Here is a 19,209-nt window from a genome sequence, read left to right on the forward strand (position 1 = left end):
ATTCACGCTGACAAATGTAGGGTTGTAGTCTCTAACTGTGACCACAAGATAACAATTAACGCTAATTTCTTTTATTTTCGTTCAGTAGTCATTGCTTCAGCTTGAGCCCTCTAGGTTTATTTTGAATTACCGAATTAACCGAAAGTGGATGTATGCCATGGTGTCTAGCTTGACATACGTTGATGTAGTTCACCACCGTGACCACCAAAGAGCAGCATTAACCCGGATTAGAGCTCAAGACCAGACAACATATTTTAACAACTTTTTAAAATTTGTACCATTTCAGAAGTTTTTATTATTCACACAAAAAATAATATTTGCATCTTCATAATAATAATGTTATGCTAACAAAAAACACTGTGCTAACCATGGATTTACTTTATGTGATATTGCAGTTCTTATATAATAATAATATTAATAACAACAATTATAATACATATTATTAGAGATAAATAATAGATATTATATAAATATAATAAAGAAATAAATTTTTTTCTTATCCTACTACTTCAAACTATATGGAGACTTCCTGGATACAGTAAATACATTATTAATAATAGGAATAGTAATGCATGGAAACACATGAAAAACAAAACATACAAAACCAAACAAAAACATTAGTGCATTCCTACAAAATTCCAACAAACGTTGGTTTTAATTATTGAATGCAATTGATTTTTCAATTAAGCAGCAACAAGACAATTCTCTAGGAGAATATATATATAGATTATATTTGGGTTAGAACTAAACCAGGACTTTGTGGGTTGGCGCCAGTGGAACTGCCTCCAGATCAACTCAGGGGAAACCAAAGAGCTGCTGGTGGACTCTCCGCATGTGTAAATGCTCTTCTCCTGTACCAATGAACATCCAGGGAATGGATATTGAGATGGTGAGATCTTACCTGGAGTTCACCTGAACAATAAACTGGACTGGACAGACAACACAAACGCACTTTACCAGAAGGGACAGAGCAGACTCTATCTGCTGAGGAGACTCAGGTCTTTTCTAGTGCAGGGAGCAATCCTGAGGACCTTTTTCGAGTCTGTGGTGGCATCAGCCATCTTGGTGGTCTGCTGGGGCAGCAGCATCTCGACTGCCGACAGGAAAAAACTAAACAGACTGGTAAAGAAGGCCAGCTGTGACCTGCTGTGACCTGCGATGACCACTAGATCCAGTGGAGGTGGTGGGAGAGAGGAGAATGATGGTCAAGCTGTCATCCCTGATGGAGAACACCTCCCACCCCATGAGGGGTGGGAGGTGTTCTCCTTCAGTTCTCCTGACAGCTCCTTCAGTGACCGGCTGCTTCAACGTCAAGTCTCAGGACCTTCAAGTCACACTGATCAATCAATCAATAAAAAAGCAGCGACTTTTGTATAAAAGTTTATTAGTCATTAAATTCTTGGATTTATTAAACAAGCAGCATCCGTTGTAATATGAAACAAAATGTTCGTTATCTTTTTTAACTGTGAAGCAATCTTAGATCTCAGGCTCCCTCCAACAATGTTAATTGAATATGTATGAAAAGAAAATCACGGAAGTAAAAAAATGAGAATCTAAGACATAAAATAGTGCAAAGTAAAAAAATATTGAGATGAAATATGTCAAATAAAATAATACATATTTGTGGTAGACAGATGTAGCACAATGCATGCATATATATTTGTTTTTGAACAAGATACAAATCAAATATAGCCTCTGTCTCTGGGTTCACGCGCCACATTGTCCAACAGGTCTGAGCTGGGTTTGGGTCCTGTTTTACGTCAGTGCAGAACTCTAGGAATTATGTAAAGATTAAGCATTTACACATTTACTAAATCTGCCTTAAATGTATCTAAACCCACTTCCCAATGTGTGTTTTAATAATTTCATTTTAGTCCAGCAAACAAGTTGAGAGAAGCGGTGCAGTCTTGTATGAAATGTCATATGTACAGACTCAATGAACACATGCTGGTGATTGGTGATGCCTTCGCACTTTGGATCGTTGCCACCACACTTCTAAGCAGACCCATAGCTGATCAATTGGACCTCTCAAAAGGTTCTGGGCATGGATGAACCCACTTTACATTGTAAAATGATGAAGATGAAAATTTCATCAAGTTTGTGTATCATCTGAGCATTTCTATTTCTGAACGTTTTAAGATAAGGATTGACTGTCAGAGAAAGGTAACCTATTTCTTTACTTAAGAAAGTTCATTGTATGCATTTTGCACTGATATTCATGAGAAGAACAGAATAGTGAAAGTGAAAACCCTGGTTTGGGAGAATAAAAATGGCTAAATAACACATTGTCAGCTATTATAATAATATTAATTTCACACACTATTGGTACATGCAGAAGTATCTAATATCCATAATGTTTGACTGTCAGGTTTGGGCCTTTGCATGAAACAGTAGTCTCACAAGTATTACAGTGAACAGGAATGTAGGTACCATTTACCAATTTACTAAGTGGAACTTAGACTTGATGTCATTTTAGACTTGATGTCATATAAATGCATGATTTATTTTAGTTAGACAAACTTAGTGATGTAAAGCTGCATGCTGAGATGGTCAGTATCATTTGTGTTTAACTCAGATTGTCTGTAAAGTTACCTGAGACAGTGGGACAGAGCGGCTGGCTCTCAGAAGACAAGTTGTGGGAGAAAACATAGAGGTGATGAACACAGCGGTACTCTCCTCCGTGGGTGGGGTCAGCAGCAGGAAACAGGAAATGGGCAGAGTGATTGACAGCTGGCAGAGTGTAGTTCTGTGCTGGAGGTGGAGGAGATGAGTACTGTGGCTCGATAGAGCACGTGATGGTGAAGTCGGAGCCCATGAGCACCTGGAGCCCCTGCTGCTTGGCCTTGGACACCCCGTTACTGGAAGGAGAGATGATTGGCTGAGCCAGCAAATCTGTTAACAAAAAGGAAGATCATTAGCTAAACTAAACTAAGCTGTGGAAATAGAGCCCAGAGACTTGAAATCACACATTAAATCATCCTCAATGACAACACTTGATTTCATACCTCCTACGTGTTCATACATCAAGAACCAGACAGGAAGACAGACAAAGGATTTTTTGATATTCTAAATATCCGTCCTTTTTCAAACTGCTTATCTTGCTCAAGCTTATCTGTGTCCGGGTGGCAGTGGCAACAGGCCATCGGTAAAGCTATATAATGTAACACGGCCTTTACCATTGGTGTCATTAATAGTGGTGAGCTGGTGATTTCCAGTCTGGAAGAGCTGAACGCATCCGTTGTTGACACACATTCCTTCAGGGCAGATTTAGACTAAACACAGGAGGAGTTGATCCGCCTCACAGGTCTGGCTAACTGTTGATAATACAATTTAAATGTTGAAACAGCGGAACCACAATCCAGTTGTCCACACACTGCATCAGCAGACGTCTGGTCCCATTCAGAATCACAGTCAGCCACTGGTCTCCACTCTAACTGGCTTTTCATCTCCAGTGTGCCAGCGTAGCGGCTGGCCTCGCCCCCCAACCTGATATTGTCTGGATCTGAGCAGACATGACAATAAATGGTAGAGGAAGTGAGCCAGTCCGGCAAACCAAAGCAGCTCCTCTTTTACCTGAGCAGGTGAGTCCAACAGGTGAGCAGGTGTTACTGAACCTGAGCTGTCACAGTCCAGGAGAGCAGACTCGTGGCCTTCACACTGGAACTCAATTCAATGTATACTGCTGAATAAAGGAAGTGACACTGACCTGAACAGGTGATCTCCACCTTGGAACGAGACCATTCTGGATGTAAGGTCAGTAAGTGGAGGGCGCCATTTATGCATGTGCAAGAGAACCACTGTATTGTTCGTAGTGGAACAACAGAACCAGTTGAGCTGTCTGCACACTTCAGCTGCCCATGTCGGGTCCCACTCATACTGCTACTCGTCCACGCTTATCCCTGATAAGCTCAGGCCTGTACTCTGGATGAGGCGGATACACTGGTTTCCTCTCTCCCTTGAGATTCATCTCTAGTCTACCAGCACAGCGGCTGGCTCCTCCCACCAACCCGACATCATCAGGCACTGCTAAACAGAGACACAAATAATTAGCACATGATGTAAAGTCATTTTTATTTATTTATTAAAGTGCAAAACAAGACTTTGGTTCTCAGCTTTTCATTATTTCTACTTTACCTGAGGAGAGGACAAACACAATGCACATGAAAATAAAGAGTTCTCATTTAAGAAAACTGAAAACTAAAATTCATGATTTCTTTCAGCCAAACTAAAGGTGATTATTATGGGTAAGCTCTAGTCGTCTGCTTGTAGAAATATCATCAATGAATGCAGGCTGTTCTCATACAGTACCTAAGAAAATGAATGCACTGTAGTTTATAGATATTCCACAAAATCCTTTTGCTCATTCATGTGTTTTTACTATGGAGCTCTGTGGTGAAGAGGAAGAAGATATATCAGGCTTTGATGCTAACACAGTACTTGTTAGTAGATGCATTCATTGTTAGCCTTTTTACTCTTCAAGAACTTGCTGACAATTAAAGAGAATATCACAAAACTTGTACTCAAACTGTGTGTCTATTGTGGCCAGCAGAATATCCAAAAAACGAACACGTTACCAGGGCCAGCCCGCTGTTCACTGGTGCACAGGGTTAGTGTTGGTGCGCGTATATAATGCCAGTGTTTTTCATAAACTGCTAGTTTGTACAACATGCATAGAGTATTTACCAAAAGGCTCATAAATGAACAGACGTGTGATGCTCTTCAGGGTGTCACGTCAAAGCTTCTTCTACACTAAATACGTCATAAAAGTCACCTTGCTTTGTCAACGCTGTCCGGTTGACAAGTTTCCAATGTTCACTGTTTACCCCACTGTCAGTGGGCAGTAGCTGACACAGTTACTATCGAACAGATGAACAAGAGACAATTACTTCATTTTTAAAACAATGACTCAACTCTTTGAAAATTACAGCTACGGTTTTTTTCAACACCAGCAGTAAAAAACAAAACATGTGAACTGTGTGTTTGCATCATCGTTCATTTGCGGCTGTTGTAGCATCACAGACACCCCGCCACAAGCACGCGCTGGACAGCACGTGCTTTCTGCTCTGTCCTAACAGCTCCTGCCAAGCTGCCCTGGAGCAAAACGGGGGGCGTGCCCGTTCGGAGCGCGTGCCGGCTCGACCGAGCGACCAAAGCTAAATATCAAGTTTATCTCTAAAATATCTCGTTAGTTACCTTACTTGTAATGCTGTTCGCGAATAATTTGTATTTCGATTTATTTTGAAATTATACACCGAAAGTCTTACTACACTAACATGTCTGACTTGATAATTCTTGCATTTATGTAGTTCCCCCCTATGACGACTGGAAGGCAGTTGTACACGTTTCTACGTGGAGCACAGATATGATATATCAGGATCTCCAGCCATGACAACGGTTCATTAAACAGCTCTTAAATGAGACAATATTTATACCGATACTAAAAATTGCACTAACAACAACCCATACATGTTGATACTGACTCCCATTGTACTGACATTAGTAGACCACTGATGCAGTTGTTCTATGTGACCACCAGGTTGTAGCAAAGAGTCACATGTCTACGTTAGCTGCAGTAACGTCATGTCAGAAATAATACTATATATGCCAAGTCTTCACTTCCGGTAATCCGGTAATTCCGGACAGTCATTATCGTTATAGCCTCTCTTTGTGGTCGTTTTGTGTCTCTTTGTGGTTGTTTTGTGTCTCCTTGTAGTAATTTTGCATCTTATTCTTGTTGTTTTGTGTCTCTTTGTGGTCATTTTGACTTTCTTCTTGGTTGGTACGTGTCTCTTTGAGTGACATTTTGCAGGGGAGGGCCATGGGAACCCCTGGGCCTGTGCCCGGTTGGCCCGTTCAGTAATGCATCCATGTCACTATAGTGCAGTAAACAAATACACACAACAGCAACCACGTAAATTGGTTAATGAAAGTCGGTCAAGTAATCAGAATTGAGGAATTTTCATCTATAATAAAGCTATAGAGGGCGATGTCCCACTTCTCCCGCTGACCCCTGAATGCATCATAAACTGTGTCTGTTGAATGTTTGCGCCTCAAGAATAGAGCGGACGTCAGGACCTGGAGGCCGACTCTCCATACCTCTTTGTGCGTGTGTGTGTGTGTGCGTGTGTGTGTGTGTGTGTGTGTGTGTGTGTGTGTGTGTGTGTGTGTGCGGCTTGGGCGGGGTTGATGATGCATTGAAAAAGAACTCGGATCTTTTTGCTCAACTGGTTTTCTGGACTCTGGCTGTGGGAGTGTCCTCCTGCCAGAATATCTGCGTCTCTTTCTCTCCCCCAGTGAGTCTTTACCTCTCTCGCTCGCTCGCTGTCAGCCTCTCCTCTCTCTCTCTCCGACAGAAGCACAAGTCTCAGTAAGTAATACAAAAACAGATATTTTTCCTCCTAGTGTTGAGTTTAAATGCAGGTCTGATTAACTATTAGTCGTGTGTGCAGCTTTATGAAGTGTGTGTGTGTGTGTGTGTGTGTGTGTGTGTGTGTGTGTGTGTGTGTGTGTGTGTGTGTGTGTGTGTGTGTGTGTGTGTGTGTGTGTGTGTGTGTGTGAAACCTGACGCTAGATACAAAGTTTGCATATTGTTCACTCCCGTCTCCAGTGGTGGAAAAGTACAACAAAAAAAGAATATCGCATTGAACAGAATGACCCAGTTCTGCATTTACAGTTTTACTTGACTTAAGGAGCGGCAGTGAAGTGTACTTCAGTCCACTGTTGTAACGCGGAGCAGTAGCCTTCACTGTACTCAAACTACTGAAACAACTAATTCATTGAACAAAAACAATTTGGTAACGATTTGATGATTGATTGATTGATTGATTGATTGATTGATTGATTGATTGATTAAGTAAGTCATTTTGAACATTTGATGGAATTTTCTGTATGAATTGATAATGAACTGAATATATTGTTGGGTAGTTTAGTCTATCAGAATACATCATATCTTACAAACCGATTATGTGTTTCTTTATATAAAATTATAATCTGCAAAATGACCTGTAACTGCGACTGTAAAATAACTGCAACAACCCTCTTCTCTGAAATGTGATGAAGTAGCAGCATGAAAAGGACACTTGCAGTACAAGTACTTGTATACATGCACCGCCTGAAGGCACTGTGTTCTATATATTTATCCTGTAAGTTAGTCGGCAGCACAGTCAACAAACAGCTTTGAGGTCAGAAGAATCATCATAGCATACACTGTATGTCATCGTGTATTTTAATTATTACTTTTAGTTCAAATATTCAAGATGTCGACTGACACATTTTCATGGCATATGTTTTGGATTTCTACTTGAATTAAGAGTAGTTCTGTGAGTGTCAAAAATACAATACATGATATATTATATTAGTTTTATTTCACTTCATTATATTTTAGTATTTATATTTAATCTATTGATTATTTGATTGTGAACCAGAGTCTGTAAGACCAGGACCCAAAGAGATCAAAAAGCAAAGTGACCATGACTCCATCCATGAATCTGTCATTGTTGATGTTATGTTGACCACATATTGTTTCAGGGTTGTATTCCTTTTTAAAGTTTCCACATGTGTTTGTGTGTAAACGATGTTTTATTTTGGCTGATGTTCTCTCTCTGTCTCTTTTTCAGACACAAGGCAAAATGTTTTTTGCAAGGAATTTAATCGGCGGCATCATTGATGTTGTGAGGTGAGCACACAAAAGGTCTTTTTTATTTCCCTTTCTTTGATGGAGCTAGGCAGAGCTAACAGTGTCCATTTTGCTTCCAGTCTTTGTGCTAAGCTAGGCTACCCGTGTGACTATCTCTGTACTGAATGCACAGATTGATCTTTTCACAGCTGCTCTCTGACTCGTGTCTTGTTTTTTCCCTCCAACAGCAACATCGACCCGGCTCAGTTTAAGTCCTCAGACCCTGTGAGTGTAAAACCTGATCCTCTGAATCTCAAACACACATGTTAATCCTAACGTCTCACAGAGTGTGCATCTGATGCTATGCTCTATGGATGTTCTTATTGTCACTTAATAAACTCTTCAGACCCAAGTATGTCATGGTGTCGGAAAAAGAAAATGCACTATTTTAAAATGTGTCTTTGTTAGAATGTATTCAACCAACAAATGTCATGTTTTGACATGTTGTGTCCAGTTGACAGAGAGTGACACAACACAAGATCAAGGTACAGTATTGTACAGTATTTATCAAACTGCTAAAAGTAAAATACAAGACGTCTGTGAGATTAAAAAAAATAAAACTAAGAATGAAAACTAGGTATGAAACTTCTTACGAGATCCAGAGTTGCGTATGATTCAGAATGGTGTCGTTTCTTTAGTCACTTTCATGCATCTTCTTTGTGTGAACTTGACAGCGTTGCAGTAAACTTCCCTTGTTGTATGATTCCTCTGACACGCCTCCTCTTCCTGGTCCACTTTATTTTCTTTGTCCATTTCAGCCAACTTCCTATTATTTCACCTCCATTTGTATATTTGAACATCATGAATAGGAGTGTCGACGATTTGTATTATTGTTTCCACCAAGAGAATCAAAGTATTTTGGCCACAATTAAAATCTGATATTGTGACAACCCTATTATGAATTAATTATATTTGATATGTATTGTGTTGTAAAGAATGAACAATATGGCAGACGTAGGCTAAATCCTTGTGTCTGATTGGCTCAGAGTATACATGTCATTAATCATGTGATCACTTGAGAGTTGCTCTCAAATTTGAACTTTGCTCTTTGCTGTAAGTAGCTTCAATTCCAACCTGTTCCCGGTGCAAATCGCAATGTTTCAAGATACTGATGCTCTTTTCTGTGGATTGGAAATATTTTGCGGTGGCTGATGCCTTTTTTCTCACTCAATAACAAAGAGAAACATTCTAAGATTAGATGTAAATCTGTTTGTGTCCGTGTCCTTGTAGCAAGCGTCCCCACGTTGTGTCCCGACCTCTTAACTGTGAAACGCTTGTTACTGACACTCAGAATTCTCCCAGTGGAAGATTTCAGAAGAAAACAAACACACTGAATGTTTAAATACAGCCAGGGCACACACTCATTCCTCTGCCTAACAGTAGCTCTTTGTGTGTGTGTGTGTGTGTGTGTGTGTGTGTGTGTGTGCAGCCTCCTCCTCGCAGACCTCTGAACTTCGCCGAGTCTCATGACAGCGATGAGGAGAAACAGTTTCGGAGAGTTTTCAAACAGCTGGCTGGAGAGGTGAGTCCATAATAATCATGTCTGTTCTCAGGTCTGTTTCCCTCCCAGTTACACTGTGCGCACGTTTCATTTGATCCCAGTGAAGCTGTGGTTCCTGCCCACTTTCTATTTATCCTCCCTGCACACAAATGAGCCTTGATAGTGGGTTGGAAAATGACAGGAACACACAAACTATCCATAAAATCACAACATCATGTTTCGTTGTACATAATTACTAAATGCAGTAACAGACCGCTCAGCAACAGTCAGATAACAGTCACTTAGAGTTCAGGCTCAGCTGAAAATTGAACTGATGACCTCCTTCAATCAAAAATCCCTTTTTCGTTGTTAGGAGCTGTGCAGAGTTCAAGGTAATTACTGCAAAACTAGACTCTAAAGTTCGATAATAATCATGAAGATGCTCCTGGAGAACACCGTCCGGGCACTATTTCTTCAGCAGATAATAAGTAGATGTAGTTTTTAAAGGAACAGTGTGTAGGATTTACATAGTATTCACAACTATGTTTTCATTAGTGTATAATCACTAAACACGACTAAGAGTCGCGATCAACCGACACCTTGGCAGGGCTCCCCACCCCCGTTTGAGAACCGCTGGTCTGTTGTGCGTCTTTCCCGAAACAATCACGTAAACACCAAACTTAACTGCAACAATCAGACACATTTTGTTTGCTGATTAGTTTCTTTCAGATAGTTTGCAGTTTTTCTTTGATGTACTTTTAGTCAGTGCTATTAAGAATAAACAACAGGGTAACATGTAGTATGTTTAACGCAATCAGTATTTGTCTAATCTGAGGAGTACGTGTACGTTTGTAATTGAATCATGTCTTTGAAATGTGTCTGCATACCTATGTTGTGACTTTTTACACCTCCGTCTCTCTTTAATCAGAGGGAGGAGACGTTCTGCTGCACCCTGTTTCAGGACTTTCTTGTTTTCATTGATGGAACGTTTTCATTACTGTTTCAGTACTCAACTGAAATGTTGACCTGCTTTGGCTGCTCGACACGTTTAGTAAAGATGTGTCTATCTCTCTATGAGTCGGTCGTTCTCTCTCTTCTCACCTGATCCTTCTTCACCTCACCACACCTGTCTGCCTGCTGTCGGCTGCATTCCAAACTCCACCCTCCACTGTCCCCTCCTCTCTCTCTTTTACTCACTTTGTCTGGTTCATCGCCATCGTGCCCGGCAGGTTCTTCTACCGCTCTGTTTCACACCAACAAATAATACAAAATGTATGTTGAATTAAAATAACTTTACAGAAAGGAATTCCAATAACTTTAACATTGAACAGAGCACAAAAGGCACCAGTAATAAAATAAAAAGAATGTGTATTGTAAAGTGCACTTTTCTACTGATATTCTTTCAACTAACTCTAAAAATAGCAGAGTCGTGATGTTCACAATAAACGTCTGATTGGCCAGAGAGTTAACAACATGGCAGTAATGCACCAATAAGCTGGATGCCAACCGCCGTAAAACCAGAAGAAGAAGACAAAATAGTGTCTACAGACAGAATGTCATTTAATATGTTCTTGCTGTATTCAAAGCGCAATATGGCAATATTTTCTTGATGTGTGTATTGCACAACTGGACATCACTATGACAATAAAAACAGAAGTGATATCCTGTGCAGCCCTAGTTTTAATACAGTTAAAAGTGCCAGCTATAAATAGTGAAATACGTACCAACCAAATCCAACAGGTAGCCCTGGACAGCTGCATTCATAGCATCAAATAAAAGAAACAAAAAGATGTGTCAACCCCTGTATTGGCTGCTGAAAGGCATTAATAAGAAATGGAAAGAGAGAGTTGGAGGAAACAGAAAGTTGTCCTCTGAACTCTGAAGTACTGTGTTCTTTGTTGTCCACTTTGTTGAGCATTTTTTTTTAGTTTTTAGGGTCAAAACAGAGCAGAAACTCTGTGTTTTCATATCATATTGACAGAGAATCGGTCCAGAAACAGGCAGAGACGGTTTGACAGACTGAGCAGACGCCAGTCAGTGATGGACGGATGTTGTCTTATCTCAGTCAGGAAGCCTTATAATGCATTAAGCAGAAATGTGATTTCCAGCCTTCTGAATTGAATCAGACAGAGAGAGAAGAGAAAGCTCCGGAGTGGAATTTATATTCTTGTAAATGTTGATACTCTTGTTGCACAGTCAATTTTAAACATACAAAATGTTTCTTTTCATTACATTACAATCCTGATGCCACTTACATTATCTTTCAATGATCACTTATTGTGTATTAAAAGCTAGAAGCAGTGCTATGTTTCTGTTATAGATCCCTCTTCAGTTCACAGTGGCATTCTGGGACATTGAGGGAGGATTAAATGCTCATAACCAAATGTTAACATATCAGCTGGACTTCAGAACCAGAGTGTTGTTACAGATAAACAGTGACTCCATTTACTGTGTCCTCAGCAGAGTCGGCTCCAGGGAGTGTTGGAAAGAGAGCTCTTTCTCTGCATTCCTACCATTGTCTGGCAGGGTGGCACCCGAGCTGAGGGGCGTTTGCTGTGTGTGTGTGTGTGTGTGTGTGTGTGTGTGTGTTTATATACTGTGTGTCTGAGGTTTTCTCTGACTCATCAGAGGGATATGTGCACGAGTTAGACCAGAACTCAGCCCACTGTCAGTGGGCGGGTTTTCTAAATCACCAGCAGTAATAAGAGTGATGATGAAGAGGATGAAGGTGGTTGTAGTAAAGTATCTCCACCCACCTGGCTGAGCTTTTTAAAGGCACAAACCTCGATTCTGTCGGAATATATTGAAGTTGAGTTTGAAAACATCAACAGTGGATTAGGAGGAAAGTTGATCATTTTAGTCTAGTCTAGTCTAGTTTAGTTTAGTTGACACGAAAGGAATACTTTATCCTTAAAGTGACCATTTGTGTATCAATGACTCATCCACTGTTACATTGAACTTTTGAAGAAAAACGCTGAACAGAATTAAAAGACTGAGAAAAGTCTTGATGAACTGATGTAGCTGGGGGGGGGGGCATTAACTGCTGGCATTAACTGCTGGCATTAACAGCTGGCATTAACTGCTGGCATTAACTGCTGGCATTAACAGCTGGCATTAACTGCTGGCATTAACAGCTGGCATTAACTGCTGGCATTAACAGCTGGCATTAACTGCTGGCATTAACTGCTGGCATTAACTGCTGGCATTAACTGCTGGCATTAACAGCTGGCATTAACAGCTGGCATTAACTGCTGGCATTAACTGCTGGCATTAACTGCTGGCATTAACTGCTGGCATTAACTGCTGGCATTAACTGCTGGCATTAACTGCTGGCATTAACAGCTGGCATTAACAGCTGGCATTAACTGCTGGCATTAACAGCTGGCATTAACTGCTGGCATTAACAGCAAAACTATTTTAAAACAACGTTTACAAACTCATACTCGGGCAGGATATTCCAAGTTTCATATATCCACTCGTATTCTCACTACTTCCCAGCACGCATCCTTGTTAAAACACTTCAGACTCGTCTGTTGTGCACGCCTGAGACTGTTTAAGCTGAAAGAACAAAGAAAATAGGCCTTTACAACAACCAAAAGAGACAAACTAAAATGAAATGATAAGCTTACATAAATCATCCAGAGGTTTATGTTAAAACAGTGGAGAACGCTTGAGAACTGTCTTTCGTGGGCATCTTCAACTTCAAATTGCCCACACCTGACCTGACCTGACCCGACTAATTGGCTGGAGCGCCGTGGGAGTTGTAGTCTTATAGTTTTCTTTGGCCTACAAAGGTCACCACTTGGTGGCAGTTTTGTTTGACTATTTACCAAAAACAATACAGGATCTTCTCTATGTCAAAAATCACAACAGAAATGACCTTGTAATGTCTTCTTGCTCATCATGTGAAAACAAATCCGTCTCAACCAAATTTCTCTCTAGCCCATTTCCTTTTCAGTTGCATTAATCTGCACAGTTTCACCACAAAGATGTGTCTTTTAGGAATGAGTTAAGACATTGCTTGTGCTAGCATGGTGCTGTGAAAGGACTCATCCAGAGATAGCACGGCACTGCTTCACAGTGTTTGGGCAACAGGGAGAACATTTGAGAGTTGTTATGAGGTTTTTAGTTTTTTTCAGCAGTGAGTCAGAAGCTGGAAAAATATCAAAGGAAATAAAAGGAAACAGCTGTTTGGTTTGAGTCACGCTCAGATCAGCTGTGACTCACTTTGTTTGTGGGGTTTCCTCTGTGGAAAGAAACAACCCGAGCACGAACACCCTTTTCTGATGTGTGTGTTTTAACAGGACATGGAGGTGAGTCCATGTGAGCTGAAGAACATCCTCAACAAAGTCCTTGGCAAACGTGAGTCTGCTTTACTGCTTTCCTATTACATGAAGGTATTTCTTCTGTTTGGCAATTCTATTTCTGTTGTTCTCACAGCAACTGTTTTACCTACTGAGACTTTTTGTTCTCACCAGTATTTCTTACTGATGTATTTTATTTCAAGGTTGAATCAGTTAATGTTGGTTTCAGATGGAGGCCTGAAGACTGACGGTTTCAGCATTGAGTCCTGCAGGAGCATGGTGGCTGTCATGGACGTATCCTTTCACTAAACATGGTGCTAACACCGTGATACTACAAGCACTAGAAATAGCAGTGGCACCAGCAGCAGTGGCAGTAGTAGTAGTACCAGGAGTAGGGAACTCAGAAGCAGTAGAAGCAGTGGTAGCAGCAGCGCTAGGAGCAGTTCCATTAGCAGTTGTAATAGTGGAAGTAGCAATTAGCTCTATTTCTGTTGTAGAAATAGAGGTAGCAGTAGCATTTAAAGTAGCAGAAGCAATAGAAGTAACATCAGTAGTAGTATAAGTAATAATTGCAGTAACACTATCAACAGCAGCAAGAGCAGCATTAGTACTAATAGATCCAGTAGTAACAGTAGTAACAGCTATAGTAGCAATGGTAGAAGTAGCAGAGGCAATAACAGTGACATCAGTAGTAGTGGAAGTAACAGTTAAAATAAGACTATCAACAGCAGCAGTAGCAGCATTAGTACTAGAGGTAATACTACCAGTAGTAGTAGCAGTGGCAGTAACAGCTGTAGTAGCAGTAGTAGCAGAAGCAATAGCAGTAATTCAAGTAATAGTTGTTGTTAGACTATCAACAGCAGTATGAGTAGATCAAATAAAACTGTATCCCATGGGAAATAGTTTTTATAGACTATAAAGTAAACATAGTCGTAGCATAAGTAGTAGTAAAAGTAACAGCAGTCGTGGTAGTAGAAGTAGCAGTAAAGTAGTAGTAGCAGTAGTAGTTGTATCTTTACTAGTTGGGTTTGCAGGGTTGTGTGAGTGTGTTCTTGGTGTACTCTGCTCTGGTTTGTGAGCTTGACCTTTGACCTGACTCCCTTCAGAGTGACAGCACAGGTAAACTGGGCTTCCACGAGTTCAAATACATGTGGAACAACATCAAGAGATGGCAGGTCCGTTTGTCTTCTTCTTTCATTTGACCCTTTTTTAGATTTTTTTCAGGATATAACAGTGAAAACAGTTTGTGTTGTTTCACCGCATTGTTTATTTGTTTGTTGTTTATTTTCTCCAGGCTGTCTATTTAAAATACGATGCAGATGGTTCAGGTACAATCAACTCTCATGAACTGCCAAATGCCTTCAAGGCTGCAGGTGAGAAACTGTGTGTGTGTGTGTGTGTGTGTGTGTGTGTGTGTGTGTGTGTGTTTAAATAACCAGGAACATTGGTGTGAACAGAGTGTAAAGTTTCCAAATAACTGTGTGTTTGCAGGTTTCCCTCTGAATGACCAGCTCTACAAGCTGATTATCCGTCGCTATAGTGATGAGCACGGCAGCATGGACTTTGACAATTTCATTGGCTGCCTGGTGCGACTCGACGCCATGTGCAGTGAGTCTCCCCCTCTTCATCCTCACCTTCCTCAGCCTCTCTGCTTTCTGTTTTTAAAGGTGCATCACTGCACCCTAATGATATGTATGTGTCATGCATCATTTTATACACATTGCTATACAAAATCAACCAGACAGACTGTATGTCTTCTCAATCAAAATCATTTAAAATAAGGTTCTGAAAGCTTGTTTAAAGTTTGTCGCAAATCATCATACGTCTTCATTTAATCAAAGAGCCTCAAAGTTTGAATGAAATGTCCAAAGAAAGAAAGTGCTCTCCAGCTTTTTCTCTGCAACTGTAAAGAGGCATAATAAATATCATGTTTTGTTCCTTATAATATGGATTTGCCAAAGTGCTGTATTCATTTAACATCAAGTAATGATGGGTTTTCAGTGGGTGATGATGGGTTTTCAGACTAAAGGGTTTTCAGTTTAAATCTTTAAAATAATCATTATTTACTGATAAAATATTAAAGATTAATATGATTGTATTGAGTCATCAGACATGGTAAATGATATGTGTGTGTCTGTGTGTGTGTGTGGTTTCTGCAGGAGCCTTTAAGACCCTGGATAAGGACAACAGAGGCACCATCGACCTGGACATCAAGGAGGTAATTAGCTCACTTCACTCTTCTTTTCTTTCAATCAATTCTCCTAAATTAAGATTAGAGACAACTTTATCCATCCCAAGAGGAATTTTAGTGCCGCAGTTGCAGTACAAAGGGTGAAGAAAAAAAAACACCATACAAATTATAATCAACTTGTCTATTGTACTTCTCATAATACTGCTAGTACAACGACAACAAAAAGACAACATTAACTCTGTATTGTAATCTTTGTGGTAAATCAATAGTAAAAATGATCTATCAGATAGTATCAGGTATTAAGAAGGAAACAATGGTTTTAATTAGGATTACAATACAGCGGTCTACGATGTGTTCTTTTTGTTAGTTATACTAGCATTATGCATTATTATGAGAAGTGCAATAATCAATTGTTTTCAGGGTTTTTCTAAACACTGTACTGCAGCGGCTGCACAACATCTTTCCTCGGGATAGTTTTCTTTATTCATATCTGACACTTTCTGATAGACAACGTGTCCTATAAACCTTACCACAGAGAGCACTGAGTTTAACTATCTGAGCTTTGACTGATGTTCAATTCTAGCATCATTTAGGACAATATTAACTGTAAATAAAAATAGAGATGGAATGATTTTTCGAACCTGAAAAAGTGCTGTGACCGCATAGTAATGATTAAAGGGACACTTTTGTGTGTCAACATTTTTATCAAGTCAGATCATCTGTCATCTGGAGGCCGGGCAGTAAGAACGTTTAGTGAGACTTGAGTAAGAAAATAAACCTGAAACTATAAAAGTGAGGGTTTGAAAATAGGATTTTTATTGTAAATAACCAGTGGTTTGAAGGATGTCTTAGTACCTTTACTCAAGTACTGTATTACTCCACTACATCTCAGAGGGAAATATTGTATTTTTTACACTTTACTTTTTACTACTTGTTGATGTTGAATATTTGTGATAAACTGAAGGATGAAGTGTTCCTTTATGTGTTGAGAACGTCCTCCTCCTACTTCTTCAGCCAAATAAACTCTTTAAAAGCCTCTTGGATCAGCTGGAAAATGCATCGTCACAAAGCTGAAAACAGGCTGTTTGTTCTTTTTAGAGATGTGTGGTTCTCACAAACATATGATGATCTTATAGAATATGATGCATTGCTGTAGATTATACCAGCCGACAGAATATAAAGGAGTTAAAAACATGTCAAATGTAACATACACATTAATGCAGCATTGATATTAATCCAGAAACATCATATATAATAGTAAAACACTGACAGGAAACATTTTACTGCACAATGAGTACTTTTACTTTAACTACTTTAACTTCATTTTACAGATGACATACTTTTACTTAAGTAAGGTTTTGAATACAGAGCTTTTACTTGTAGCGGAGTATTTTCACAGTGTGGAATTAGTACTTTTACTGCAGTAAAGGAGCTAAATACTTATTCCAACACTGGAAACAATGACATTGCAGAGCTACTTTGACACTAACAGTGTGTTTGTTTCTGTCTCTCAGTGGCTTCAGCTGACGATGTACTCATGAAGTGTTGGAGGGAAGCTGCTCCACAACAAAAAATCTTCTTCTCTTCTTTCATCTCACCCCTCACTCCCTCTCATGTGTCTGTGTGTGCGCTTGTGGATTTGCAATAGTGTTTGAAAACCCCCTCGTGATCATGGTAACGGGACCAAAATGTCAGCATTTGAGCTAAAGCGAAGGGGAAAAATCAAACTTGGACCAAAGTGCAGCGACCAAAGTGGAGCCGATGCTGCTGTTGCACTGTCCTGCTGCTGCCAGGCAGTGGTGCTGCAACAACCATGTTACAGATTTCTATATTTAATTAGGGCAAAGTTTAAACGGTCTTGATTTTTTTTATCAGAAACCGAATAAAGTGATACAACTGACAATTAAGTGTTGTTGCGGCTAGTTTGTGAGTGTGACAACTTCTTCTGGATTAGTAGTGTTTCTCTACACAGGAATTTATGAATTTTTTAAATCACTTCAGATATTGTGGCCATCACTAATCGTACTTACTGCCTGATACTTTTTCTGTTCATTTTAAACAAAAAAAGGGAACTTCTGATGTTTTACTTTCAATGTGGGAGAAAGGAGCTTCCAGGTTACAACAACGACATGGGGGGGAAAATCCTTCATAAAGTTGGCAACAGCTTTAGTTTGTGTGTTATCAATGAATGTCCATATGAGAGACTGGTTGTTGAGATTGTAGTGATTTATTGTAACAGCCCTCCTTTGGGTTAGGGTTAGGGTTAGGATAAGCTGCCACTCCCCTGGAAAAATATGTCAGCTCCCTTCCTCAGAGATCCCATCGATGAGGAAGCGATATTAGTTAGATTAGCGTTTTATAGGGAGAGAGTTCTTTGACATCGCCAAGATCCGTTATCACATCATGATGACTTCCTGTACGAGCGCTATTGATTCTGTCGACAAGGAATCATTTATTTACAGACCTTCTCGAGCCAGATATTGAACACCACACGCTGCAGTCGAGCATTGACTGTCTCACAGACTGGATGCAGCCTCGCGCTGTGTTGCGAGTGGTAGGCTACATTTTTTTTTGTACAGTGTCGGCGATGCGGAGAACATCAGGAAAACCGCTGCATGCCGTGCTGTTCATAAAGTTTATTTAGCGCTTAAGAAACTTGTGGATGTGTTCATTACATCACCATGGCACATATTGTATTGACTCACCATTCTGAATAATGTTTGTGTGCTTAGTGTTTACTTGCTCCCGTGTCCTCTTGATGGCTGGGTTGCAACTACATGATGGTTGAAAGCACTCATAATGCAGTGGTGGGCCGTGCATTTTATACCTGGGCCTTCACTGCTGAAATACCACCTTATAACCACATGATGGCGCCACAGCTAGGGTTATTATTCGTTTCTTGGGCTGTAACTATATAACGTTACGTATTCGTATTAAACCGTTCGGTACGAGGCTTACAAACCGAACAAAACGTTTGAATAATACTAGTGCATTTGGAAAATGCAGAAGCTTAAATTGTAGGAAATATAATGTTTTCTGGCTCACTAGGAGACAGCGGTCTGTGTGACCTCTGAACCGGAACAAAAACAGCTGGGGCTCCGCAAGTGTTCTGGGAGGCTAGGCTAACTAGCTTAACGGAAAAACAACAACAGCAACACACATTCTGCTACACACTCGAGGGCCATTCAGATATTAGATGTAAAAAAACGAACCAGTTGATTTACCAAATGCTGATCACATCCTCTTTTCTTTGTTGACAAAGAGTTTAATCCCACAGTTAAATCCCAACTCACAAATCCGTTTCTCCTCCTTATTCAGCCATTGAGTGTTAAAAAACAAAGCTAGGTAAAAATAATCTACACCAAGCAAAATGCAAAAAATGTAATTTCTTCCATATCTTTCAATTTGAACTCTTACTACTCCGACTAAGCGTCTGCTGTAAGTTTTGTTTCACAATAGTCACGTGCTCGCCCACTGACCAATCACAGCACATGCACCTCACTGCAGAGCTGCTCCTGAAAACTGAGTCGCACGTAATGCTGACGTGCTTATAAGCCAG

The 19,209-nt window shown here is 40.1% G+C and overlaps 1 protein-coding gene across 1 annotated transcript; it reads left to right on the forward strand.

Moving 5' to 3' along the window:
• The first annotated feature begins 6,225 nt into the window (after positions 1-6,225).
• On the forward strand, positions 6,226-17,553 carry capns1b (calpain, small subunit 1 b). Its single transcript, XM_079165996.1, has 11 exons — positions 6,226-6,367; positions 7,617-7,675; positions 7,864-7,900; positions 9,105-9,197; positions 13,460-13,517; positions 13,689-13,753; positions 14,566-14,634; positions 14,754-14,832; positions 14,951-15,067; positions 15,619-15,677; positions 17,165-17,553. The coding sequence occupies exons 2-11, from the start codon at positions 7,629-7,631 to the stop codon at positions 17,189-17,191; spliced, it is 651 nt and encodes a 216-aa protein (XP_079022122.1). The 5' UTR covers positions 6,226-6,367; positions 7,617-7,628; the 3' UTR covers positions 17,192-17,553.
• The last annotated feature ends 1,656 nt before the right edge of the window (positions 17,554-19,209 follow it).

The sequence above is a fragment of the Pholis gunnellus genome (genome assembly GCF_910591455.1).
Source record: "Pholis gunnellus genome assembly, chromosome: 9".
NCBI classification, from domain to species: Eukaryota; Metazoa; Chordata; class Actinopteri; order Perciformes; family Pholidae; genus Pholis; species Pholis gunnellus.